Genomic DNA, 26,138 nt, shown 5'->3' with positions numbered 1-26,138 from the left:
AACATTCAATTTTTCTCTGTATGCTTTTTGCATACAGTTGATGAATAGTTAGTAAAGGGAGATTGTTAGAAAACCGGGCGAGCTTCAATGGACATAAACAGTAGGCATTCTCTGATATTGAACAACCCTGTCAAATGATCACAAATGTGTAAAAACCAAGCATACAGTACAGAAAAACATATGGATGAGATTTTTTATGAATACGTGTATTTGCACAAGTTGTTTATTGATTTATTTGAAACCTTGCGATTTATTTTCACTTTTTTTAATCTTTGTCTTTATTACAAAGCTCTACAGCCCTAGTTTTATACAGCCTTCTCTATTTTTTTTACAAGTTACAAGCGGTGCCAAAATTCTATAGTGAGTAGAGTTCTATCAAACAAACTCAGCAAGCTTTCACTGCAAATACAGTCACGTTTGTGAGTCTGCATCAATACTAAAGATCGAAGTGCGGTATTGATGCGAATAACACAATTTTTTGTTTACCCCATATAATCTCTTGTACCATACCCTTGTGCACTATCATGGACAGGTAACTTGGAAATAAGAAAACAAAATGTCTCTTTGAAGTTCACCGGGTTTCCCAATCGGTCCCCTCTGCTAACTACGGTTGATGGTGTAATCACAGAAAACGTGATCCTTTAGCTAATCGACATTTAAACAATTACCGCTGGCAACCAGGCAGCAACTGATATGTTGAAAAAATACCCAAAACTTCCCCAATCAACCTCCACAATGTTGCCTGCCAATTCAAAACTTGTATTTGGATAATTTTTAAATATCAGATTATTTCAAAATTTCTGCATCCTTGATTTAAACGAAAGACTGGTTCTCAGATAAAAGCTTTATTTGTTTTTGTTTTTATGCTACTATACAACTTGAGTATTTATATATCTTTAAAAAATCATCTAAACTAGATTATATCTACTTACGAGGGATTACCTTTAAATAGCTTAGAGCCAATAGCTTAGAAACCACTGTATCTCACAAATGCTTGCTACTTATTAGAAATGTTCATTCTCTAGGAGGGGAGTGATTATCAAAAAGATTGACCAAGCTAGTAGTCACAGTTTGAAAGGTGGTTGGTTAACATACAATCAATCAATTGCTCTAAACTTCTCAAAGGGTCGAGCACCAATATAAAAACATTTATGCTCCCATTCTGTAGAAACTTCAGTCAAAAGCAGGAGAACTACCCTTCCCCCCCTAGATCCACCACTGAGAGGTTAGGAGTATTTTGCAGCATTTCATTAAAGCCACATTGTCACCAGTTTACTTCCGGAGGTCCGTTGGAAACCTCAACCGTCAAAAGAATCTATTAGGATCCGCTCTGTAAAACGGGCCATCCGCTCTAAATTATCAGTCAAATCCTCAAAGAAACTTCCAAAAGACACACTGCTGTTACGTAATCGACCGGAAGTAAACTGGTGACAATGCAGCTTTAAAGTTTGACTCAGTACAACCTCCGGCAGTCACTCCCAACAGTTCAAAGTAGCATTTCTCATGGGATAATGAGAATTTACCATTGCAGATAAAAATTGTATAAATTATCATTAAATTTGTAACTAAAAGTGAAAGGTTTCAATTGATTGCATTATAAAAAGAATGGATTCCATCAGCCCTAAAACTCTTGTTAAATTCTTGACATTTACACCAATAACCCACTTCCATGCAATCCTTCACTTTATGGCCGTAGTTTACACTATTTTACTACCATTAGAAGAGATGGATGGTAGAACCCCATGAATTTTTAGGTTCTGTTGGTAATCTGTTTGTTATTGGATAAATCATGACACCTAAAATTCCATACACAAACTTGATGTAAACAAATGGCAGAACATAATTTGTTTTTCTGATTATCCAAACTTAACACTGAACAAAAAAACTGACAGCTTTAGCCAATATTAAATATAATATAATTATTAAATATCAAAATTAACATTTTCTTCATATTAAGACTGGGTATTTAGTTAAACTCTATTAAAAGAATGGATGCATGTTTGCTTGGAAGACTAGTTTTATCTATTTGTTAATTTGAAATATATTTCCTAAAATATCGAATGCTTGATGATTCTCATAAGTACACATCAAGTAAGGTTTAGGTGATTGTGGGCTTGATTCTTTCCTCTACAATTGTGATTGCACTTCAGTAGAGAGGCCAGGTTTTTTTTTCTCCAAAACCAAGCCTTATTTCATTATTCGCTTTTTAGTCTCTTTGACTTTCTTTCCAACATGTTTAGTAATAACATTTAGACAAAATGACAAAACCGGCCAAAGTACAAAATACATCAATTTTCTTCTCTTGTTGTATCTTAGTTTTTATGGACAGTAATAAGTTGATTTTTGAAAGTCAGCAGCATAGCCTTGTGTTCAAAATTAACTTAGAGAACATACTCCTTGAGGATCTGGCACTTTCTTTCCTTAGCAGCGAAGAGTCTCAAATAATGAGACGGAGGAAGGATCCAGGTATATATAAGTAAACCCTGAGATGTGCTAAATCTGAACCCAGTGAATCCTGAGATGTGCTGTCCCTGAACCCAGTGAATCCTGAGATGTGCTATCTCTGAACCCAGTAAATCCTGAGATGAGCTTTCTCTGAACCCAGTGAATCCTGAGATGAGCTATCTCTGAACCCAGTAAATCCTGAGATGAGCTTTCTCTGAACCCAGTGAATCCTGAGATGAGCTATCTCTGAACCCAGTGAATCCTGAGATGAGCTATCTCTGAACCCAGTGAATCCTGAGATGAGCTATCTCTGAACCCAGTGAATACTGTGATGAGCTATCTCTGAACCCAGTGAATCCTGAGATGAGCTATCTCTGAACCCAGTGAATCCTGAGATGAGCTATCTCTGAACCCAGTGAATCCTGAGATGAGCTATCTCTGAACCCAGTGAATCCTGAGATGAGTTATCTCTGAACCCAGTGAATCCCGAGATGAGCTATCTCTGAACCCAGTGAATCCTGAGATGTGCTGTTCCTGAACCCAGTGAATCCTGAGATATGTGCTATCTCTGAACCCAGTGAATCCTGAGATGTGTTATCTCTGAACCCAGTAAACCCTGAGATGAGCTATCTCTGAACCCAGGGAATCCTGAGATGTGCTTTCTCTGAACCCAGGGAATCCTGAGATGAGCTATCTCTGAACCCAGTAAACCCTGAGATGAGCTATCTCTGAACCCAGGGAATCCTGAGATGTGCTTTCTCTGAACCCAGGGAATCCTGAGATGTGCTGTCCCTGAACCCAGTAAACCCTGAGATGTGCTATCTCAGAACCCAGGGAATCCTGAGATGTGCTGTCCCTGAACCCAGTAAACCCTGAGATGTGCTATCTGAACCCAGTAAACCCTGAGATGTGCTATCTGAACCCAGTGAATCCTGAGATGTGCTATCTCAGAACCCAGTAAACCCTGAGATGTGCTATCTGAACCCAGTAAACCCTGAGATGTGCTATCTGAACCCAGTGAATCCTGAGATGTGCTATCTCTGGAAGCTCTGCATGAAGTAGTGAAGACGATCAAGGTCCTGTCTGTAAACTTTTTTTTCCTCCAGCAGTTGACGCTTAGTCTGTGCAAGATTCTGAAACAAAAACAACTAAAAAAATCAGTGAATACATAACAAGTAACCTTTAGTTTCCTTAAAAAATCTAGCTTTGTCAAGTTTCTGGTGATTTAACACCACATTTTCTTTATATTTTTAAAGCAACATTTCTAGAATGGGCTGGGTGCAGCTCAGCCTACTCCTGGATCCAACCATGTGATTTCTGTCCTACAGCAACCTACCGTCATCTGACTGCTGAGGGCGTTTGCTTCCTCGTTCAGGGATACGTTATGAGACTTGAGCATGTTTGCATTGTCCTGAAGATATGATAACTCCATATTGCGCTCTGAAAAGAAGGTTTTTTAAACTCCATTAAAATGCTTTTAAAAATGATATTAAAACTGGTAGATGTGAAGCCAAAGTTTGCCAATTGGGGTGCAAAGCCATGGATATTGCTTTGTTGTAAGAAAAGGTCGCTTGAGGGTGTGGTTAAGGGGGTTTACTCTACTGTCCAAACGATTTGTCATAGTCTCCACTAGTACATATGTTCTGGTCTATTAGCTTTGTCATACCATCAATACAGTTTGCAGTCTGACATAGTGACAAGACTGATGTAAGCAAAATGAAATTCTTCCCCTAATCCTAATTCCATAATGAAAATTGTCCATGTTGATTGTTTTTTAAGAATTATTATTTTAAATCAGAGATCATGGGATTATAGATTAAGTAGAATTTAAGGTTTTTAAAAGCTTGACTATAATGTTGTTTTACCTCCATTGTGTAAGAAGTAAGCTTTCATGACTTTTTCAACTCCTGGCCACCTATATCTCTCATTGCTGTCTACATCCTGTCATAAAACAAGAAGACATGACATTAGTTACTGCGGATGAGCCCAACCCTAAGGACAACCAAACTCCAAAAGAAGGCTCCATAAATTTCCTATTATGAGTATGGTTTAGAATATACCATTTCTCATGTTAATTGTTATTTTGAAAGGTTTCACATTTCAGACAGCATAAGAGTGAAGATTTTTTGGTGAATAGCATTGTTGTAAACTTGGTTCAAGTAAATTGCATCTATAGGCCTTGTAGTTTAGAGAATATATGCTGAGAGTCCTGGTTTATTGTCTGGATAAAGTTTATATTCAGAGTACTATTTGTAGTAAGAAATCTTTAGCCCTTCCAGACTTCCCACCCCTTGTCATGTAAATAGGGCAGTACCCCCTCAACATGTAACATTTCTTATAGGGAAGATAACCAGACTGGAGTGGCACACCTTTTTGGCAAACCTTTTTGTTACGAGAAAACCCACCTTGCTTCCAGATGATGATTGATGGTCAGCAAACTTTTCAAAGCTGCTCCCATGCTGTCCAGCCATGGATCCAAATTGTCGTCCATAGTCGCTGGACCGTCCTGGGGAAGACCTTCGCGACAGATAGTCCCTTGTCTCCTTTTCACTTAGTGATATCCCTCTGCTTCTAACAGGCTCAGGACGGACGGGCGTGGTCAGTCTTACCTCTTCCGACAGATGAGGTATTCCCTCAGGGTGCAGGCGTGCTTCTGGTTGAACTCTATGGCTTGATGGAATGCGACTATCAGGGTGTAATAGGGCCTCAGGGTGTAGACGGTTATCCGGGTGTAGCCGAGCCTCAGGGTGTACACGTGGGTCCATATGCATGGAGTCCTGAGAGACTGATAAGAGTCCAGTATGTCTGAGATAAGGAGGCCGAAACGTTGAGGCCTCATAATTTGTAAATGGATCTTCCATGTTAGTCAATGAGGATAATGTAAGGCGTGGTGGTGGCCTGTTAGCTAGGTTCTCAGAGGAAGGAGAATCCCTTGCCCTTCTGTAATGGCCTTCCTGCTTGTCAAACATGTATGGTGGCTCAGGTTCCTCCTTATGCTCCGTTTTTATCCTGACAGGAGCTGCCTTTTCATCATTTGTCTCTTGGGGTTTTGGCTGGACATCTTTAGACTGTGATAGGAGCTCATTCAGCTGCTGCTGTTTCTGTCTAGTTAATGGTCCATCAAAATCGATTGGTGACCGTCCCTTCTCAGAGTTTTCTTCATCCTGTAAAATAGATCATCAATGGTTTTCTTAGGGCTGGAAAGCACTTTGAAAATGTCATTTCCTTGTAAGGGCTTTACATAACGTGGATGGTTCAATGATCTCGCATGGTAAAAAAATTTAATTGGTTGAAAATTGGGGACTTTGAAAAGGGTTTTTTAGAAGGATTCCCAGAGTTCACCATGTTATATATATTTTTTGTGTATATATTTATGTGTTCCTGACCGTGCTGTTATTCAGCATTTATGCTGCAATAGCATTGAAATAAACGATTAAAACACCCTCTTAGCATCCTGTGCAATGAAACATAATGGGATTTCAATCCTGGTCTCAACTTACTACTGCATCTACTTACCTCTCGCCGTGGGCGCTTAGAGGGTCTGCCTCGGCCTTTCCTTCTCCGCTTCTTACGTTCGCTGCGCTTTATCTCGTAAGACTGTTCCATTTCTAAAAACAAGTGTGTGACTTGAAATTGAGTAAAACGGTTTCTTTCCCAGAAGCTGGGAGAAATTTGGTAAGAACAAAATATCAAAACTGCTTTACCTTGTCTGGTGTGAGGGGGAACAAGACCAAGTCTTGCAAAAAACTCACATTTCTAGAAATAAAGCATCTCATTAGTGACAAATAAAAAAAATTGCAAGCCAAGCTAATACTGAAAAAATATAGGGTGACATTGGTGAAGAAATCCAGGGAAAGAATTGTGCAGAGTCTACTTCACAGATGCTAAAAAGAAGTCACAAGGGCTAACATAGCATGTCTTGGGGAAAGGGGAAGTGGCGATGTATTTGAGTAGAGGGGGCATAGATAATCAAAATACATCATGAGTTGGGGGGGGGGGGGGGGTGAGTTTAAGAGATTGTAAAGAAAAGTCTATCTTATATGGAGGGAGGGCCAGGGCACCCGCATGTTGCAAAGCCCAATGTTGGGGAATCACAACCTACTGTAGATTAATTTCAGACAATTTTTGTACAGCTTTCCATATCCTTCTCGTCTACATTAGCACACAAGTACCCCCTGCAAGTCTCTACGCTAGCACACAAGTACCCCCTGCAAGTCTCTACATTAGCACACAAGTACCCCCTGTATGTCTCTACATTAGCTCACAAGTACCCCCTGCTAGTCTCTACATTAGCACACAAGTACCTTTTGCAAGTCTCTACATTAGCACACAAGTACCCCCCGCAAGTCTCTACATTAGCACACAAGTACCCCCCGCAAGTCTCTACATTAGCACACAAGTACCCTCTGCAAGTCTCTACATTAGCACACAAGTAACCCCCGCAAGTCTCTACATTAGCACACAAGTACCCCCGCAAGTCTCTACATTAGCACACAAGTACCCCCCCCCCCCGCAATTCTCTACATTAGCGCACAAGTACCCCCTGCAAGTCTCTACATTAGCACACAAGTACCCTCTGCAAGTCTCTACATTAGCACACAAGTACCCCCCGCAAGTCTCTACATTAGCACACAAGTACCCCCCGCAAGTCTGTACATTAGCACACAAGTACCCCCCGCAAGTCTCTACATTAGCACACAAGTACCCTCTGCAAGTCTCTACATTAGCACACAAGTACCCTCTGCAAGTCTCTATATTAGCACACAAGTACCCCCCGCAAGTCTCTACATTAGCACACAAGTACCCTCTGCAAGTCTCTATATTAGCACACAAGTACCCCCCGCAAGTCTCTACATTAGCACACAAGTACCCCCCGCAAGTCTCTACATTAGCACACAAGTACCCTCTGCAAGTCTCTACATTAGCACACAAGTAACCCCCGCAAGTCTCTACATTAGCACACAAGTACCCCCCGCAAGTCTCTACATTAGCACACAAGTACCCTTTGCAAGTCTCTACATTAGCACACAAGTACCCCCCCCCCCCCCGCAAGTCTCTACATTAGCACACAAGTACCCCCCGCAAGTCTCTACATTAGCACACAAGTACCCTCTGCAAGTTTCTACATTAGCACACAAGTACCCCCCGCAAGTCTCTATATTAGCACACAAGTACCCCCCGCAAGTCTCTACATTAGCACACAAGTACCCCCTGCAAGTCTCTACATTAGCACACAAGTAACCCCCGCAAGTCTCTACATTAGCACACAAGTACCCCCCGCAAGTCTCTACATTAGCACACAAGTACCCCCCGCAAGTCTCTACATTAGCACACAAGTACCCTCTGCAAGTCTCTATATTAGCACACAAGTACCCCCTGCAAGTCTCTACATTAGCACACAAGTACCCTCTGCAAGTCCCATACGCTCTAGCCTTTGCTCACTGTTGCGCAAGGATGTCTGACCATATGGACATGCAAGGACCTCTCAACTATGCCCTATAGTCCCACAGCCTTGGGTCACTGTAGCACAAAGATGTCTGACTTTATGAGCATGTACAGCAAGGACCTCTCAGCTATGCCCTATAGTCCTATACCCTTGGCTCACTTTTGCACAAGGATGTCAGGCTATATGAGCAGGCAAGATGTCCTCTGTCCCATAGAAACTAACCTCTGCATACTGTTGCGAGACATCAGTGTCGGTGCTGGTGCCTGTCCCGCTATCCCCCTCACTTGTGCCATCACTGCTGGTGTCTCCAGCCTCTTCTCTAGTAACTTGTGTCTCCCCTGATGCAGGGTTCTGACTTCCTGTCCCCTCAACGATCAGTGGTGAGTCTGTAAACTTTCGTCTGGCGTTGGGATCGCCATGAGTCAACTCTGCAAGTGAATACAAAGTCAGAGGTGTGGCTAGCTTTGTAGGTAAGGGCAGGGGGACAGTTTCTGTATCTGGATACACGTGACTCACCTTTCTTGCGATCGAGGGTGACAAGGCCGAGTCCCTCAAGGAACTTGAGCTTGCTTTCATCATGTTTGACCCTAACAGGTGGACTGGACTCTCTCTCCGGTTTCTCTATTTTGATGCGTTGATGTAGTCCAGGTGACATTGTCCTCCTCATTTCTACATCTGATGCAACAACAGAAAGGAGTAATAAGTGCGATGGAGTTGAAATTCATAGGAAAAACTTGTAGAGTTGACAATTGAGTGAGGCTTAAACCACTTTGCCCCTTTAGGACTGATAGTTGTCTAGCATATGAAAAAAAAACTTTCATCTTGAGCTCCTCACCTGCTAAATCCCCATTAACAAACATGAGTCTACCATGCCGTGGCCACTCCCCCTCAACTGCTCTCCCCCTCTCCCCTGCCGACATACTAGTCACGATCATATCCCGGCTGTACGGGAATCCCTCAAATCGACTGTTATGGTAACTATAAGGGTGCACGTGCCCCTCCTTGTGAGCATCCGTCAAGTGTGCATCTTTCCTGTGAGGGTCCCCAAAGGGCTGTCTAATAGGGGGAGGGTGGAATGGTAGATGGTATGGATGGCGAAGGAGGCTGTGGTTTGGGTGGTGCTCCACTGTGCTTGGGCTCTGGAAGAAGAAAAAGAACCATAACCTGTTAAAAATGGGAAGAAGGCGGCGGGGTGGGGCAATTGTGGTGATAATGGAGGGCCCGAAACAATATAATTTTTTGTAAATTTAACCTGTCTTATACTGTACCTTTAAATAAAAATAGTTTTTTGGGGGGTACAGAAGGTGACCTTATCAACACATTTCCACTAAGATGATCATAACATGATTCTATATCCTGGCTTATATCACACCTTAGAAGCAGGACGCCTTGGTTCCATGCCCATGTGCTCATGGCGGTGCAGGACCTGATGTCGGTACTGGGATAGCTCACGCTGCCGATCCTCTTTCTCCTGACGTAAGTGCTGCTGACGCCGTTGCCACTCTTCCTCACGAGCCTTGATGTGTTCCCGTTGGTCCATTATAAGGCGCTGATGCAGAAGTTCCTAAAATTATCAGAAAGCGTTCATTCCTTGTGCGTGCAAAAAATGACATTAAAATGAGGACAATGGTTGTTGGTAAGATTGTAGAATTATCAGAAACACTCATTCATAATAACAGATAATAATAATAATAATAATAATAATAACAACAACAACAACAACAACAACAACAACAACAATAATAACAATAACAACAACAACAACAACAACAGCACAAAAACAACAACAACAACAACAACAACAATAATAATAATAATATCAGGATCAGTAGAACATTTTAAATTTATTTAGGTTTGAGTCCCATCTCCACATGCAATAAAAGAGACAGTCAGGCAATAATGTAAGGAAATATAAACAGAGTAATAGGAAGACTGACAGATAAAAACAGAAACAAGGAGGTAAGGCGGCTCTGACTGCCTAAGTTGTAAGATTTGTGGATAGTGCAACAGAAAGAGAAAGCCTTTTACTGACATGCTCACCACCCATGCAGCCAATGGGATTCCCTGGCAAATTGGGTAGAAATCAATTTAAAAAGCAACCATATCCATACCTGTCTCTCGCGCATCATCTCAACTTGTCTGTCGCCAAGGTGATGCGCAGTGAAGGGGCTTTCCCTGTGAATTAAGAATGGATGCATCAACGCCGCCCCATCAGGGTGTGGAGGTAGATACATCCTGCTCAACTCTTCTGGCGGCCTCTCAGGCCTGTCACCATGTTGCTCACTTGCTGGACTGCCCCTGTGTCGATGTTTATGATGCCCCTCGGGTGGGGTTCCGTGTCCATGCACAGGGCACGATGGAGGTTTGGTGCTCTCATTGAAGTAGTACATTCTTTGTGACATGGAGCCCTGGTCTCGTGATTCCCCTGGGGGGCCTTCTGAGTCTTTTTTGTCCTTGTCAGCTGATGGCAACTTTGGGGAGCTGCGGTCTTGGTGGGGGCGCCCAAGAATGTCCTATACAAAAGCAAATTATTATTGAAATTGTTTTTCATAAAAATCTATATTTGATATTCTTTCTTGTCAGAAAACACTGAAGATTATAGGATTAATCAAAATATTTATGCATGGCCACATATACTTATAATATTAAAGATTTGTTTATTTTATGGTTATAATTTAGAAAAAGTTTAGGGAAGAGAAGATAACAGAATGAGAAATGGTTAAATGGAAAGATGAGAAGGCGACATAGCTTGTCCTGAGGCGTAATACCAACAGAAAAAAAACTTGAATAAAAACAAGTTTAAAAACATTTGATAAAAAAGAGTAGATAAAAACAGAAAAGCTCATCCAAAGAAGTAACAGACAGTGAGGCTTTTAACAGTGCTGACTACTTTATTCTCGCACATAATGGGCGTCGACTGATATGATCACACACTGGGTGCAATACCTGTCGTTCATGCTGCTGGCGAAGGTGTTCCACCGCTCGGCGTTGTCGCCAAGTTTCAAAATGCATATCAGCCGAGTCCAGCATCTATCAAAAACAAGGAAAGCCGGCTGATTAGGAAAAAAAAACTTTTTTCTCTTATTTTCAGGAGAAAAACTAACCAAAACTAATTTCGGCTTGTTTCTTCAAATTGCTATCCTAGGTGGAATCAAGCATGAACAAACTATTTTTCTGAAGGATGATTTTTGGAATCAAGAATAGAGAAAGGAAGAAGAAAGTGACTAAATGAAGGAAAGAGCAAACCCATGTTATATGTGATTTTTGAAGGAAAAGCCCATTTAATATCTTTATAGCAGTTAGGGAAAGTTCATTTATTATCCCGATTTGGGGGGGGGGGGGGGGCGTGAGGATGCTGTGGGGGGGCCTGGAAAATTTTCCGAGTTCTAAAGGGGAGGGGTTGAAAGTGTTTGGTTTTTAAAAATTCCTTTGGGTGTTGTCTGTGTCTCTACTATATAATTTGACAAAGTGTCAAATCAGACTTCTTGGTTTAACTTGTCTCGGTTTGGGGGTAGTTATTTGGCATGCAAAATCCAGGAGTCAAGGATACATGTTAACAGGCCCATACCCGGGGGGAGGGGGGTACAGGACGTGAGAATGCATCCCCCCACGACGGCCGAAGGTCCACTTTCGGTTCTCAATAGACATGCTATTTGTAGACAAAACTATAAAGTATAAGCTAGAACACTATGGTATGTGGCCAAATCTGACAATAAACATCCCGTGGGGATAATGCAAATGCATAAAAAAATCCTTTTTGTTTTTTCGGGGGTGGCCACATTTTTACTCCCCCCCCCCCCCCCCCCCCCCCCCCGGAAAAAGTTAGGTCCACTTTCTAGGATTTCGTGCTCCCCCCAAGATAAATCCTGGGTACAGGCCTGATTAAGCCACGTTTTATCTATGAAATGCAAACCTGTATACACCCTAAATACATCTTTTTTTATGTTCCCCACTATATAATATTATAAAGTGCTTATGTTCCATATCTAGATATAAACAAAACGTTTTAATGCTATAAGCACTGATTCTCCATCATCAAAATCCTTGCTCATATCTGATTCTCCTCTCTTTCATTTCTCTTCTTGCAAGGAGAAGATCGAAAAGCCTTTTTTTGCCTTTTTTACGTCATCTATAGCATCAACAATTATCAGGTTGAAACCTGGAGTTAGTCGCATCTTTGAGAAATTGAGTACCTCTACTTTTTCTGAATTAATGTTTTTATTCAACTCCTTCCCCTCACGTTCGCGTTCCTTAGACATTGTCATTGCCGTTCCTTCCTTTGCTCCTTCTTTCTTTGGTTTTCGAGGAGGGGGGCACCGAAAATATGGAGAAAGCGTTAGGGGGGAGGGGCAAGAAAAAATTTACTCCTGAAGGGGGGGGGGTCAACTAATTATATCCCTCATTTTTATCAAAATCCTCACCCCCCTCCCCCCTCGGGATAATAAATGAACTTAGAAGTTGACTTCACATAAATCACTAAAAAATCATAACTACATAAATCATAACTACACATAAATCAACTACACTACCATAAAAAATCAAAACTAAAATAAACCATATAAGTATATATGGTTTATATAACTTATACTTAGTATAGTATAACCTCAGGTCTAATTCTGCATTGTATCAGAGGCCTACGAATACAAGTCGTCTCAACGAGTTTGTTACTGTTAAATATGCTGATTACATTTGATTAATTGTACTTAATTGTAGTGCTTACTTGTATGTCTGACTCACCTGTAATCCAGTCTATACTGCGAAAGGTTGAATTAAACTTATTATTATTAAACCATGTGATGAAAGAGAAATTAGAGTATATTGTGTAAGTAGCTACTTGTTTGTCATGTGGTTCCGTGTTGAATAAAACATTGCCAAAGAACACTGACAAGAATTGATATCAATTTGCCTCTGAGAAGGAATTCTTGTGCTTATTTATTGATCTCAATTTGAGGAGAAATTGCTGTGCTGATTTGAAACAAAACTGAAATAATGCAATAAATTTACTTGCTCTACTTAAAAAAAAGAATAACCTCTTTACTTTTTCCTTGTAAAGTCAATTTAAACTGTTTGGCCAGTTGAAGGTGACAGCATAACAATTATTTTAATGTGAATATGGCCATTTTAAAGATTTACAATGAGGTAAAGAAAAGTGACTAAAGGAGAGGTTGTACTTACCGGTGGGAAGGGTGCTGGATAGAATTGAGACATATGGGCATCAGGACCCTCTCGCTTTGAGCCTAACAGTGGTGGAGGTCCTGGTATGGGCCCCGCCCGAGGCAAAAACATTGGCATGTCAGGCTTTGCCCCCTGCAGATAGTACGGCAACGCATGTGGGGCGTGGTCACCAGGGAACTGCTCTGATAACATTGTAGAAGGCTCGTGAGGATCTGTAGATACAATAGAAAAAATGAGTTGAATTTTCACCCTCCTACTACAGAAAGAGTGAAATACAGCATTGATGTATTGACCTTTAAATCAATACTTAACAATTAGACTACGAGTTCTGCGAACGTATACAACTGGTGTTTGCAGCGCGCCCAGATAAACAAAAATTGAAAACTTAAGCTTCAAAACCCTGCAGTCTTCATTACTTTTAGTGTCCTTTTATAAGGATTGAAAATACATTTACTAAAAAGGATTGTGAACCAAATTTCTCGAATTTGAATAAAGGTTTTTTAGTTTCTTTTGCTTTAAGTGGCTTTTTCGTCTGCTTTTTTGCTACTCACTATCTATGGCTCAATGGATAGTGAGTACGGGAGCCAATCAAATTGCGAGATTTGTGGTAGAATGTGAGTAGATTTATACTAAAGTTGAATATCTGGGACGGGAGGGTGGGGCACAGAAACTGAGTAAATAAACACACTTTAGTGCAAGACAAATTGATTTTATAGCTATATCACCCTAAAAGCCAAGAAAATAGAGGAGAACCCTTAACCCAAAAATTGACAATTCAGCATTAGTTGCTAAATGTAATGTGACTGCATTACCTGATTCAAAAACATACATTTCATTGATATAATTTTTTATTAACCATTTTGAAATGTGATAGATAAGTGTAATCTAAATATTTGGCAGATGTGTTCTCCTCATAATTAAAGTGCTGCTCATTTAATCTTCATAACTCTATTTTTTCTTTGTTTTCTTTATAAAGAATGTAAGGTAGGTTTCTTTTTTTTTGTTCAAATTAATTAAGCACTCAAAAATAAAATACAACTTTGAACTCTAAGTAATTATTACTATGGTGTTTGATATTCATATTTCCAGGGCCATGGTTTATAAAACAGCTACCATTTTTATAACATTTATTATATACATGTTTGCTAAATAACTACGAGATTTCAGGGCTTCTGACAGAGTTCTTTAATTGCACTCTAGTAGTCTAATAATTGAGGTTTAATTGCAAAGAAAGTTTAACTGACTTTTACACAAAAATTTAAAAGGGCATGATATTTGCTCTCTGATAATCATACATCTTAAAATATAAACAAATTGTAAATTGATCAAAAAATATATTTAAAAATGTCAGTTAATATAATTCAACCCAGCAGTAGAAATAGATTACTATTTATTGGTCTCTATATGAGGTAAATTGAGTAATTCAAAAAGATTCAAATAAGACTTCCCAAGGTTAAGCTAGTAAAAGTCACCCTGTATAATATATACTGTAATCTAAATATGGTTTTAAAATCTACAAAATCTGAAAAGGAAGTTTCAACCATAACTAATGGGTTTAAAATCATTTCAATGGGTATATCAGGCGTTGTGCATGCAAAATGCATTTAACTCACAAAATTGATAATCATGTCACACTAAAATTCTATAAATATTTCCGCATTGGTGTACACAACAGTTTTTTGGAGCTAATATTGATCAAAGGAAGTTAAAAAAGGTCTTAATTAGTTATAGTTAGAGGCTTGGGCATCCAAAATATGAAAATAGTTCCAAAACTAAATGGGACAATGGTTAGGGTTGATCAAATCCTCTCCATTAAAATCACCAGTTATCTAAATGGTTTTAAAATCTACAAAAGTTCATTGATCTAATAAATTATGCACAACAAATAAAAGCCAGCTTCTCTGCATTAATTTTCAAGAATTCGTACATACAACATGTAGAAAATCCCCTAAACATATCTTACAGAGTAATTGAATAATATAATCTAAACCATAATCTCCAGCATTGCCAGCAATAAAAGAGATTTCTCATACAGACTGAATTCTAATCTGAGTAAAACCACTGTACCTTAAGGTTTAAATTGATAGTCACTGTATCAAGATTAAAAAATTGAATACGCTTTGAGCATGTAACTGTTCAAGCTAGCTGCAAGATTTACCACAGTGCCAATGGGAAAGGACAGGGAAGATTCAGGGCTATTCTTGGCTGAGCCCCTGAATGCACAAGAAGCTTATGGAGTGGCAGGTGCAATATGAGAATTAGGTAAACAAGGTTAAAAACTGTAAAGCTTATTATTCATAACTCCCAACACCACAACATCCCCTTTGTCATTCTTCCTTATAATTTAATAGTACAAGAGGATAAAGAGAATTAAAGTCATTGTGTTACACAAAAATTCCTTACAGCCAGGCTAAAAATTATTCTATTTACCTGTGGTACTTTATACTTCAAATGAGTGTAAGGATTGAAATATTTTTTTGTGGGGGAGGGAATCTTTTATGGGGAGGTGTCGGAGAAATCTTTTTTTTTTATTTTTATTTTTTTTTTTATTTCAAGACAGTGATCTAAAAATGTATACCCAACAAGTTGATTTTTTAACAGACAAACTATAACTAAAAATTTAATATAAAACTCTCAACCGCCCTCCAAGATTTCACTGACTGAATGATTGACTGACCATAGGGGTATATGGCTTTAATAATAGCACGGATGAGCAGTTAGGAATATCTCAAAAAAGTAAATAAAATTGCAGACTTACATCCTGGTCTGGTAGCATATACCCCAGGAAGAACCTCATGTGCACTCCTCAGGGGGGAGGGGTTGGGTCTGTGGCCACTCTGGCTGACAGTCCCATCACCTGGTTCAATCATAATCAACGTCAGGAAAAGTGGAAAAGTAGGACAGGTAATAGCATTGCCTATCCTCTTTACATGCAATGATAAGTAAGGCCTCTATGACTGAGCTTAGGGAGTGTTCATTAAATACACCGAGGGGGGAGGGAAGATTTTTACCCAGGACACCTTAAAATGTCAGAGCCCCCCGTTCATTGTAAACATTTTTTTCGGTTGGAAAGACGACTTTTGGGTGATGTGTGATTAAATAAACTAGATGTATTGATTGTTTTACACGTTAAATTATATTTTATGCCCATTCAAACGAAAAGTTATGCTCCCCCCTTCTTGCTTCTGCCCCGCCATTTTGAATTTTAAAAAAGACGCAATTTTTTGTGGGCGGAGCTAAGCTTTTTATACCAGAACCTCGTGTTATAGGCTATCCAAGTAGAAATAACAAAAGTGAAGTCAGTTTGACTTATCAGGGAGGTTGAGCTATCTAAGTTATAAGTGTTCTGCTGCAATTGAAAACAAGACTCTAGTAAATGCTTGTTTTTTCCTTTTAAAATACCACATCAACACCCATCTAAATCAACTGAGCTTCAAAAGCCCTGACCCGTTTTCTAGGAGTTGAAGGTTTACTCTGAGAAAAATGTATTCTTTTAAAAAAATCAAGTTGCACAGTAGCCTCGTTTCCATGATACCAAACATTACCCACCCTATAATAGACGGGGAAACTATGTTCCAATGTTGCATTTGACTCAAATTTGAAATCTTTTGTTAAGAACACGCAAAACAGTATAGCAGGTGAAATTTTAGAGTTTCCATGTTTTTAGTATTTTCCAGCAGCTGGATGCAGTTGGATGATTGTTCCATTAATTAATTATCCAATTCAGCGAAAGTAATAATAATAAAAAAAAGACAAGACCTGTTTGATTCCTGTGGTCTGGGTCAAGCGCTGGGATTGGCGGCATAGGGGGCGTCGATATACTTTTCAGGTCTCTATCTGTCCCATAAGCTAGTCTCTCGGCACTGTGGGCTGGTTCCGGGCGGGAGATGGGAGGAGTGCTGGACACCACAGGTGAATTCCTGGATGGAGACATGCCTGCCAATAGGGTAACAGATTTTATGTAAGCAAAACAAAAGAGGTAGACAGAATCATAGGTTTCCTGTTTACACTGCAATTTATTTTCCTCCTTGTTACTGTTGCATGCCAATTTTATATAAACATTTTTTACACTCAAAATAACTTGATTGTGTATTTCAAATGCAAGTGTGGTGTTTTCCACTAACTCAGGCAAGATCATGCTGGTAGTTTCATGGCTTATTGACTTGAAGAATGAAATAATAAAAAAATGTATTTTTAAAAATCACTAGCATTTTGAATATTTAAAACAAAAACAAAACAAATGTCATGTAAGTTGGAATTTAAGTGGAATTCCTTTTTGTGACTGATCAATTGCAAAGAAGTAAACCAATAAAGAAAAAAAAGAAATAAACAACCAAACAAACCTGCACTACGAGAACTGTTCAGCGACAGATTTGGAGATCCTGGCTTCGACCCACCAGGAGATGACACAGGAGAGCAAGCACTTCCAGAGGGCATCGCTTGTTTGCTTGCAAGCTTTCGAAGTTCCGCAGCAAAGCTTCTTCTCGATGCTGGCTGTAGGTTTGAAGAAGGGGAGATTGAAACTGGTCGCTCCTTACTCATGTGTGGTGGGACTCCGGGCGAGGCTGATGCGGTGAAGTGCATGGAGGAAGATGCGGCATGGCCTACTGGACTCACTCTTGGTTGAAACTCTTCCTGCTTCACAGGGCTAGCATCCTCGGTGTCGCTTCCACTGGAATCTATGACAATTACTGACTGACCTTGTGGCTTTGGGTGATTATTATAGGGATCAGTGCTTATCTGTGGAAAAATAAGTTGGGTTAAATAATGATGAAGGTGAAATTTTTTGATGCTTGATTTAAACTGGTGGTCCCAGGGGTTGAATCCATGGGTTCCTTTTCTGCCGGGCCATTAGGGGCTTGGAACCACCCCTTTAAAATCATGGAGCAATTACAGAAACTTTACTAAATATCATACCTATCAACCTACATATTCTTGCGGGACACTTTTCAACATTTGAGTGAACATAAGTGATCACTAAAGCAGCAATAGCACAACTTTACTTCCTGTGAGCTGAGTAAGAAGTTAGAATTTTCTGAAAGAGTGTATTTCCATGGAGTGGCCATAGCACAGTGAGGGAGGGGCTCACCTCAGAAATTTTTTTTTTTTTTAATTTACCCATTAAATGGTTCAATTTCAGGTTACCTAAACTGAAGACAAATCAAAAAGTAAAAGTGGCTTTTAACCTTGAAACAAAGTTTATTTAACAATATGACAGTCCAGCGTGAGAAATGTGTATCTCAACAGGAGAGCATGACATGATATTTAAATGCAAGAGTCTTGATAGGTCTGGAAACCTCAACCAACAAGAGACAAAATAATCTAATAATAGGCAAAGCATAAAAGAATTAAAAAAAAGGTTTTAACAAAGAAATAGCTACAGAAACCCTCCTATTGATTGAGGAGAATTATTAAAAATGGTCTCATTTGTCAATTATAGATTTTTTTTTTCTTAAAGATTTTGACAGTATTGTTAGTAAAGAGATCCAACTTGCCATTTAAGCAAGAGAGCATTAAAACAAAAAGCTTTCTGATGTATGTCCCAATAACGGATCACAACAGGTGCAAACAGATAGAAAAGAAATGAGGAAAAAAGGAATTTTACAAAAAGTAAATAGCTCATGTTAGTATCTTTGCCTGTTGGGTAGCAACCTACTAGTGATAAAAACTATTTATTAATTTGATAGAGTCAACACATATACTGAATAATAGGTCCTTTCAAACACAGCAATATTTGTTTAATTATTACAAAAAAGGACAAAAACATTTTAATGTGTTAAAATGAAATTTACTTAGCATTCTAGCTTTTTCACAATTTTTAATTCATTTCCTTGGTTTGACAAGCGCAATTAATAATAATAAAATGAGACATGGTACAAAAAAATGCATTTTCTATCACTCTTTACCTTATACCTTTGTTGCTTATTTGTTCTTCCAAAAACATTTAATATTGCATAGATTCCTTTTAAAATTTTTAACACAAGTGAGCGAAAATGAAATGCTTTAATGTTTATTCAAGGCATCAATAATCTTGGCTTAAAAATTTTTAAACAAAAATTATAATTTATAATTTGTGAAGTCAAGACATTACAAAATTACATAAAATGAAATCTGCTGTGGACTTAAGTGACAAAGAAAACATCAAAACTAGAATAACAGTGTCACTGCAAACATAATTCACTAAAGTACTTGATATCGTGTAGAAAGACTTCCTTAACAACTAAAATGCCAATTTGGACATTTCTACAAAAGGGAACTTATGTAATAAGTGATAATTTCAAGATTTACTGATAGTGGGAGAGAATTTTTAACATGAGAATTGAAGAGAGATTTAGCATGGAGATCTCTCAGAGGCTCATTAAACTTTCATAAAAAATTCCCCCAAACACAACAGCCCACAATCAAAACATTTTCTTTCCTAAGCCCAAGTTTAAACCAGCATTAAAAACACAAAACACTCAGATATCAGTACAATCTCTGTTAGTTAAGCATTTTAGGAAAGAAAAAATATTGAGGCAAATATAACCTGTTTTCAATAGATCAGACACATGGGCTTAGTTGAATAGATTTCAAAAACTATCAAATGGAAACTCGCATGAATCAAACTAAAGAAACTGAGGGGTTCTATTTTATGCATTCCACTTTAAAAAGCTTCCTCTGATTAAAAAATGGTGGTAATGACAGTCTACGATGAATCCTGATTAATTTCCTCCACTGATTATGCTGTCAATATTTTGGGCTTTCATAAATGGCCATGTAACATTCATCCCCCAAACATAGCAGATAGACAATATTACAAAACAGTCTTACCTCAAATCAACTAAGATCTCGCAGTAAGGCAATTATTATCACAAGGCTGGAAAATCACAGGACTGAAATTTAGCTAAACTTAAGCCAAATCCTCTATTATCATATTAGCGATAGTCACACACGGGGAAATGACTCGAGTTGACTTACTTTTTAAACATGTGGCTTTTGTCTGATTGATTTGGGTTTCTAGGAGTACAAACCTCTTATCATGAACTCCCTCAGCTCTTAAACAATCCAAAGATCCCACACTCCTAGTTAGTATAACAATGTGCAAGATATCCAGCCACAGTGTCCTCTGAAAAGTCTGAGGTGCACTGAAAGGACCTTAATCATATTCATGGAGGATAATATATGCTAATCTAGTAACGTAAATTAAATACTGAACTGTAGGAAGATCTCGAGGGGAAGCAATTAGCATAAAGTGACATCTGCACTGCCTAAATGAAGAACAATGTGCTTACAAAACAGTTTGGTACATGCTAAGGAGAAAGCTACAGGTTGAGAATAGAATTCCCTGTGTGCCCTTTGTTTGATAATCCGGCCAATACGTCTTGATAACAAACCTTTATATGGTTCCCACAGCCCTTTGAGAGATGCTGAGCAAAGTTAGATGAAACTAGCAATGGTAGGAATGATTCTCCCTAGAAACTCTCCTCTTCTACTCTTGGTCTTTTGTGCCCTATTTGCAAAACTCATGATCCAATAGCCCATCAATGCATAATTTAACAACATCTTCTCTATTTGGTAAATAAAGCAGACCTTTATAAACTATAAATCCATTGACTTTAATTTCCCTGTAGAAACCCTAAAAAGACTGAAGATCTTAGAATTTAAAATCACAATACTGAGTTGAGGTTGTTGGGATTTTATGCAATGGTTGGATTTGTGTGTTTGTGTTTTTGCCACCTGTTCCCTCTTTGTTCTGTTCATATGTAAATTCAGCTGCCTGCATTAACCAACCACCTTACAGGCTTTGATATGTTTATCCAAGAATGAATAAGGAATGAATACATTTGAATAATAAACTCCAAAACCAATTGATTGAGTTAACAGCACTAAAATAACCAATCTTGAAAGATGATAGTATTGAATTTCAAAAGAACAATCACAGCTTCCCTAATTCTTGAAATTTTTCCAAGCATGAAAATTATTGAACCCTAAAACTCAACATAGAAAAGAAATGTCACTTGAGTACTATACTCAGCTAACTCTTTCTGCTTGGTCTCTCATGTGAAAACTTCACATAAACAATAAAATATCATATGGATGTTTTACACTAGAAAGGTCACATTCCTTAAACAATTTAATTTGAATTTAAACACAGGCCTACATAACACGTTCGCTAATTCAGTATTTTTTTTAAAAATTAGCTTTTAACATTTGTTAAAGGTGATAATGCTTATCACAAGGTTGTTATGAAAGATAAAAATACCTTTTAAAAATGGTTAGAATTATTAAAAAATCGAGGTGGGAAAGGGGAGGAGTTGCCGGTGCAAAATAAGGTGGAATATTGTGTCAATCAAACTATTTGTGGGTTACCTGTTGAGAATACAGAAGAGCTATTATTTTTGGAGCCCAGACTCCAGTTAACTAATTTACCACAGGCAGTTCATAGGTTATTGAAAGTGTTCAGTTTTAGTTGTGTTTTTTTTCTGACAGGGGCAGATCCAGGACTTTGAAAAAGAGGGGGCCACACAAGGGTTTCAAGAACGGTGGGGCCTGATTCATTGTTCCTCTGTGGATTTTCTTATATTTCTTATTATTTTCATGCCAAATATCTGAAAATCGAGGGGGCCTGTGTCCGCCCCTGAGATTTGAGGAGTAAGGTATATAATATAGTATTTGATGAGAGTAAGATTTATAAGTGATTCCCTTTTCCCTCAAATTTTCTGCAATCAATTTTGATTGATTTAAGATTCCCATTTATTACTGAGTGCAGGGCTCAAATTTAGCAACAAAGCGGACGCATTTGCAACTAGATTTTTCAAAACGAGACTGATAAAAACAATTGGGTATTAACCAAGTGACCGGATAAGAATTTTTGATAAAATGCTTAAAAATATATTATCTATGGTAGAAAGATTTCTCTCCCCCCCCACCCCCCCCCCCCACTCCCTACCTCTGGGTCTTTCCCTTGGGTTAAGATGATCACATATCTAGATTTAACAATTTGATACCTGTTGAGACCCTTGCCTCTGGTCATGTGCTGCGCTGACATCTCTGGTGATTCCTTCTGGTCTGATTTTCTCATGACAATCACTGCACAACACAACATCCTGGCTATGGTTAACTACCAGGCTTCCTCTAGGCACCCTAAAACCTGCTGACAATGTTGCTATTGACCGGCTTACAGGTAAACACGACTCCCTCGGCTTTTGGACTCCACACAGATAACAAATCACAGTTGTTACTCTGTACTTGCGCAACCAGCGATTCCCTTCAGCAGGGATGACAGACCTCTCATATGCTTCCCATTGATTCATCAAATTTGTAAAGCACACCTCGCAGACGATAACACTGCCTTCTGGTTCAACCATGCTACCCCCTGGTTTTGGTTCCCTATGAGCAAGGAATGGAAAAAAAGGTCCTCCATCTTGGGAGCTTTCACTACTTTGTGGATACAAATTCAGTCTCCATGGAGATTGTTTGCTATACTCAAAGCCACAAAGAAAACAAGCATGACACTTAGCTTTAAGCCTGATATTCTCATGTCCACAGACGGCATATATCCGCATTTGATGAGGTACCTTTTCACTTTCAAATTGTTCCCATTTACTCTGAAGGAACCTAAAGCAGCGTTTACAGACAAGTGTTCGTCCCATGCTATCGATTGGACGGCATCCTGAGCGAGGCTGAAGCAGGGCAATAAATGGAAAGCAGAAACTACCCTTAAGGGGGTTCACCCCAATCTTTGTATAAATTGGTCTCATGTTTGATTCAGGGCAGATTTCTCCACAAGTATAGCACACAAGATGAGAATCTGTGTTTGATGCTGCAGGAACAGACTCGTTACGCACTTTATAATCTCTGTCCTCCTCTGGAATTTCACTGGCCTCAAATTGTTTCCACTGCCTGTGCAAAGACTTACGGCACCCACTACATGCCCGTGTTAATCCCTGTTTCGTTAGCGGCATAGCACCCGATGGGGGAGTGATAGAATTAAGGAATGGGTAAAATGGATCTCCTGCTGTATGTTTACGTGAGTATAAAAAGCGTCCTGAAGTTGCTGGTTGTGTGACGCCACATATGAAACAGACCATGGTGGATAATTGTGACTGTTGATCCCTAGGAAGGGAGGGGTCAGAGCGTAATTGGTATTGCCTCTCACTCAAAGGTGTACTATTTTTCTGGAAAACTTGCCATTGGCGGAATAAGAATTTTTGGCAAGCTTCACAGACTAAAACTTTCCCGAGATAGTCCATCTTACGTGCAGCAACGGGTGGACTGTGTTTTGATAAACATGGATAGAATGGGGTTTCTGTTTTCAGTTGTGCTCGCGTGTGCACACTTCTCATGAATTCTTTGGGCTTTTTCCGGCTGCAAACATAGCACATTTCAACTGCCCCCTTTACGGAACTATCTGGCTTTGGTGATTCCATTTCTTGACGGTCGTGATTCGATGATCCAGCCGTATTTTTTGCTGTATCATTAACTTCTTCTGCGCCAAAGAAAAACTCACTTTCTTCAACTTTTACAACATGATTCGGCACACTTTCTGTGTGAGATTCGGAATGGATCGCATCTTCATCGCTGGCCGAGTTGTTATTTTCCCGTACTCTTTCCGACTCGTTAGAAATTCTGCTCTCGGGATAACGAGCTTGATAATTTTCCGCCGTGATTTCCGAAACTCCGTCAGTGCCCGACCTTTTGCGCCAGTACAGCCGTTTAGAAATCGGCGTATCTTTCGCTTCAAACGCGCTCCATTGTTGGGTCAGAAACGAGAAACAGACGGTACAAGCGTCCACAGCTCCCGTCTCCCGGTCAATCGCCCGGGCGCCTGAAGGTGGAACATGGTAGTCAAGGAAAGGAAAGAAAGGATTCTTTACCGAGAATCGCGATGGTTTGGAATAGACTGGCCAATTCGCGTTGGCTGCACCGCAAATATAGCAGACAAGATTTGATGATCGAAGCTGATCATTGGCACCAAGGCCCTGCTGGGCTAGTTTAACCATAGGCTCCACTCTTGCTTAGAGTTTTACGCCATCTTTTGAAAATTCCAAGCAAGCTTGCAGGTCATCGGACCTAATTACGGCGGTTCCAGCTGAATGGCATGGTGACTACGCCGCGATTAACATCACCTGAAGCAAAATGGCGCTCGACCATCACAAGAAGGGCTTCCCAGAACACTGCACGGTCCGCGCGCGTGGAATGGAATTGGACTTCGGATCGTCTAGATTAGCACTCCCTCAGATACCTAACGGTTAAAATCAAAGTTTTGGATAATGCTAAGAAACATAAAGAAAGATAATAACCGCAGTTTCTAGGTATCAAATTAAGAAAACATATTTCCCAGTGAAATCACCTTGACTGCCTTAGTCTAATATGTCATTGTGTTGTAAACCCCGTTATTTATGAAATCACACTTTTACAAAGAACGCGCATCTTTTGTCTTTGTCTATAAATGCACACTTTATAACAAAGAGATCAACGTCGGGCCCTTTTTATCAAACTGGGTTTAGATGCTGTGCGCGCGTGCCATTGAAACAATGACCAACTTATCTAAAGATAACGATTAAAAAACAGTATACTCAATACTCAAAATATCGGCATAGCCAGCACCCAAATATTACGGAATGTAATTACTATTGCAATACCATTGCTTTACCGTTGGTGTTTTTGACACGTCATTTGCGGCTTGTTCACGCCATGACGATTTATCAGCGCATCTCGATTCTTTTCTTGTCTGGGTGATTTGCATGTGAATAGGGATGAGTCCCGAACTTGTGCAAACAAGAGCTCCAAGGTTACACATGGCTGCTCACACAAGCCCAGGTGTTCAAAAACCACGCTATCACTAACCACAAGGGATTGGGAGAGGGGATTCGGGAATAGGGGGCACGGACGCAGGTGGTATTCAAACCACGCTATCGTTAACCACAAATAGGGGTGGATAACGAGAGTGAGCACAAATAATCTGGGGTTTATAAACTAGTCTATCATTACAACCACAAATAGAGGGGGGAAGGGATAACGAGAGAAAGCGAAATAATATGGGGTTTATAAACTAGTCTATCATTATAACCACAAATAGAGGGGGGAAGGGATAACGAGAGAAAGCGAAATAATATGGGGTTTATAAACTAGTCTATCATTATAACCACAAATAGAGGGGGGAAGGGATAACGAGAGAAAGCGAAATAATCTGGGGTTTATAAACTAGTCTATCATTATAACCACAAATAGAGGGGGGAAGGGATAACGAGAGAAAGCGAAATAATCTGGGGTTTATAAACTACTCTATATCATTATGACCACAATGTTGTACTCTCTTTCGGCCAGGGCGGGCGTAAATAAATGGTGTGGTTCTGGAGTTTCCTAGCTACCTACCCCGCTGCACATATTACAATAATTATGAGGAGGGGGAGGGGGGGGGTCCGTAAAACGAACTTTGAATAATAAAAAAAATACGTAGGACCCCCCTCCAACAGCGCCAAGTTTATCTCTGACCCCCTCCTGTTCTTTAAAAAATACAAAGAGCCCCACATTGCCTATATACAATTAAGGACCAAAAAGCCCAAAGCGTTTCACTGGAGAACCTGAAAATTTTCTTTTTCTGGAAATGGTCCAAAGCAGAGTTGGGATTGTTTTCTTTCTGTCTAATAAATAAAATGGATTGAATAATAAATAATAGTTTATTATGATAGTAATAAATAGTTTAACACAGGCCTATAGACCTGAGATTGTTGAACGTGGCGTTTTTTTTAATTTCTTCATTTTTATCTAAGACTAGATACCTCCAGCTTCCCTTATTCGTCTTTCTGAGTCCGCTCCGTCCGCTTTCTGAGTTTGGGCTCAGGCGACATCAAGACAAACAACGAGCTCAGTTTGTCGCTAAGTGTTGAGAGATATATAGAGATTTATAGAACAGAGCTTTCCTTAGTGAGACTACTAAACAAAGAGGTTTTTAAAGTTTGCATCGATTTTGTGTTTAAAGGTAAAGATGACATTTTAAGCCATTTGCGGGCGAACCGCGCCAAAATTTTGATAAATCTGGATACAAAACGAACAATTTGATGTCATTTAAAGTAAGCCCCCCCCCCCC

The 26,138-nt window shown here is 39.5% G+C and overlaps 1 protein-coding gene and 1 long non-coding RNA gene across 8 annotated transcripts; one reads left to right on the top strand and one right to left on the bottom strand.

Annotated features, from left to right (window-relative positions):
- Positions 1 to 829: 829 nt before the first annotated feature.
- On the bottom strand, positions 830 to 24,390 carry LOC116613003 (genetic suppressor element 1). 7 transcript variants are annotated; one of them, XM_032373547.2, is made up of 18 exons: positions 22,054 to 24,390; positions 17,410 to 17,806; positions 16,826 to 17,002; positions 15,825 to 15,923; positions 13,067 to 13,278; positions 10,838 to 10,921; positions 10,003 to 10,404; positions 9,264 to 9,455; positions 8,727 to 9,030; positions 8,408 to 8,566; positions 8,114 to 8,319; positions 6,150 to 6,201; positions 5,962 to 6,053; positions 4,851 to 5,609; positions 4,311 to 4,386; positions 3,782 to 3,885; positions 3,477 to 3,578; positions 830 to 3,384 (listed from the first exon to the last, which is right to left on the bottom strand). In XM_032373547.2, exons 1-17 carry the CDS (start codon positions 24,046 to 24,048, stop codon positions 3,480 to 3,482), a joined length of 5,409 nt encoding a protein of 1,802 aa, XP_032229438.1. In that variant the 5' UTR covers positions 24,049 to 24,390; the 3' UTR covers positions 830 to 3,384; positions 3,477 to 3,479. The 7 variants fall into 7 exon arrangements, with proteins under 7 accessions (XP_032229438.1, XP_032229437.1, XP_032229443.1 ...); XM_032373546.2 differs by having other exon boundaries at positions 830 to 3,578; XM_032373552.2 differs by lacking the exon at positions 22,054 to 24,390 and adding an exon at positions 20,440 to 20,719 and having other exon boundaries at positions 830 to 3,578.
- LOC125559003 lies at positions 20,299 to 22,361 on the top strand. The gene is made up of 3 exons (XR_007306248.1): positions 20,299 to 20,501; positions 21,536 to 21,588; positions 22,230 to 22,361. It is a non-coding gene; the product is annotated as an uncharacterized LOC125559003 (long non-coding RNA).
- Positions 24,391 to 26,138: the final 1,748 nt, after the last annotated feature.

The sequence above is a fragment of the Nematostella vectensis genome, chromosome 13, assembly GCF_932526225.1.
Source record: "Nematostella vectensis chromosome 13, jaNemVect1.1, whole genome shotgun sequence".
Classification (NCBI taxonomy): Eukaryota; Metazoa; Cnidaria; class Anthozoa; order Actiniaria; family Edwardsiidae; genus Nematostella; species Nematostella vectensis.
This window is presented reverse-complemented; position numbering and strand designations above follow the sequence as displayed.

Excerpts from the sequence above, each read along its gene's own strand:
- LOC116613003 (XM_032373546.2), bottom strand. The coding sequence starts at position 24,048 with ATGGTTAAACTAGCCCAGCAGGGCCTTGGTGCCAATGATCAGCTTCGA. Across the intron at positions 17,807-22,053 it reads AGAGGCAAGGGTCTCAACAG|ATAAGCACTGATCCCTATAA; the intron begins GTATCAAATTGT and ends ATTTTTCCACAG. Across the intron at positions 4,387-4,850 it reads AATCATCATCTGGAAGCAAG|GATGTAGACAGCAATGAGAG; the intron begins GTGGGTTTTCTC and ends GTTTTATGACAG.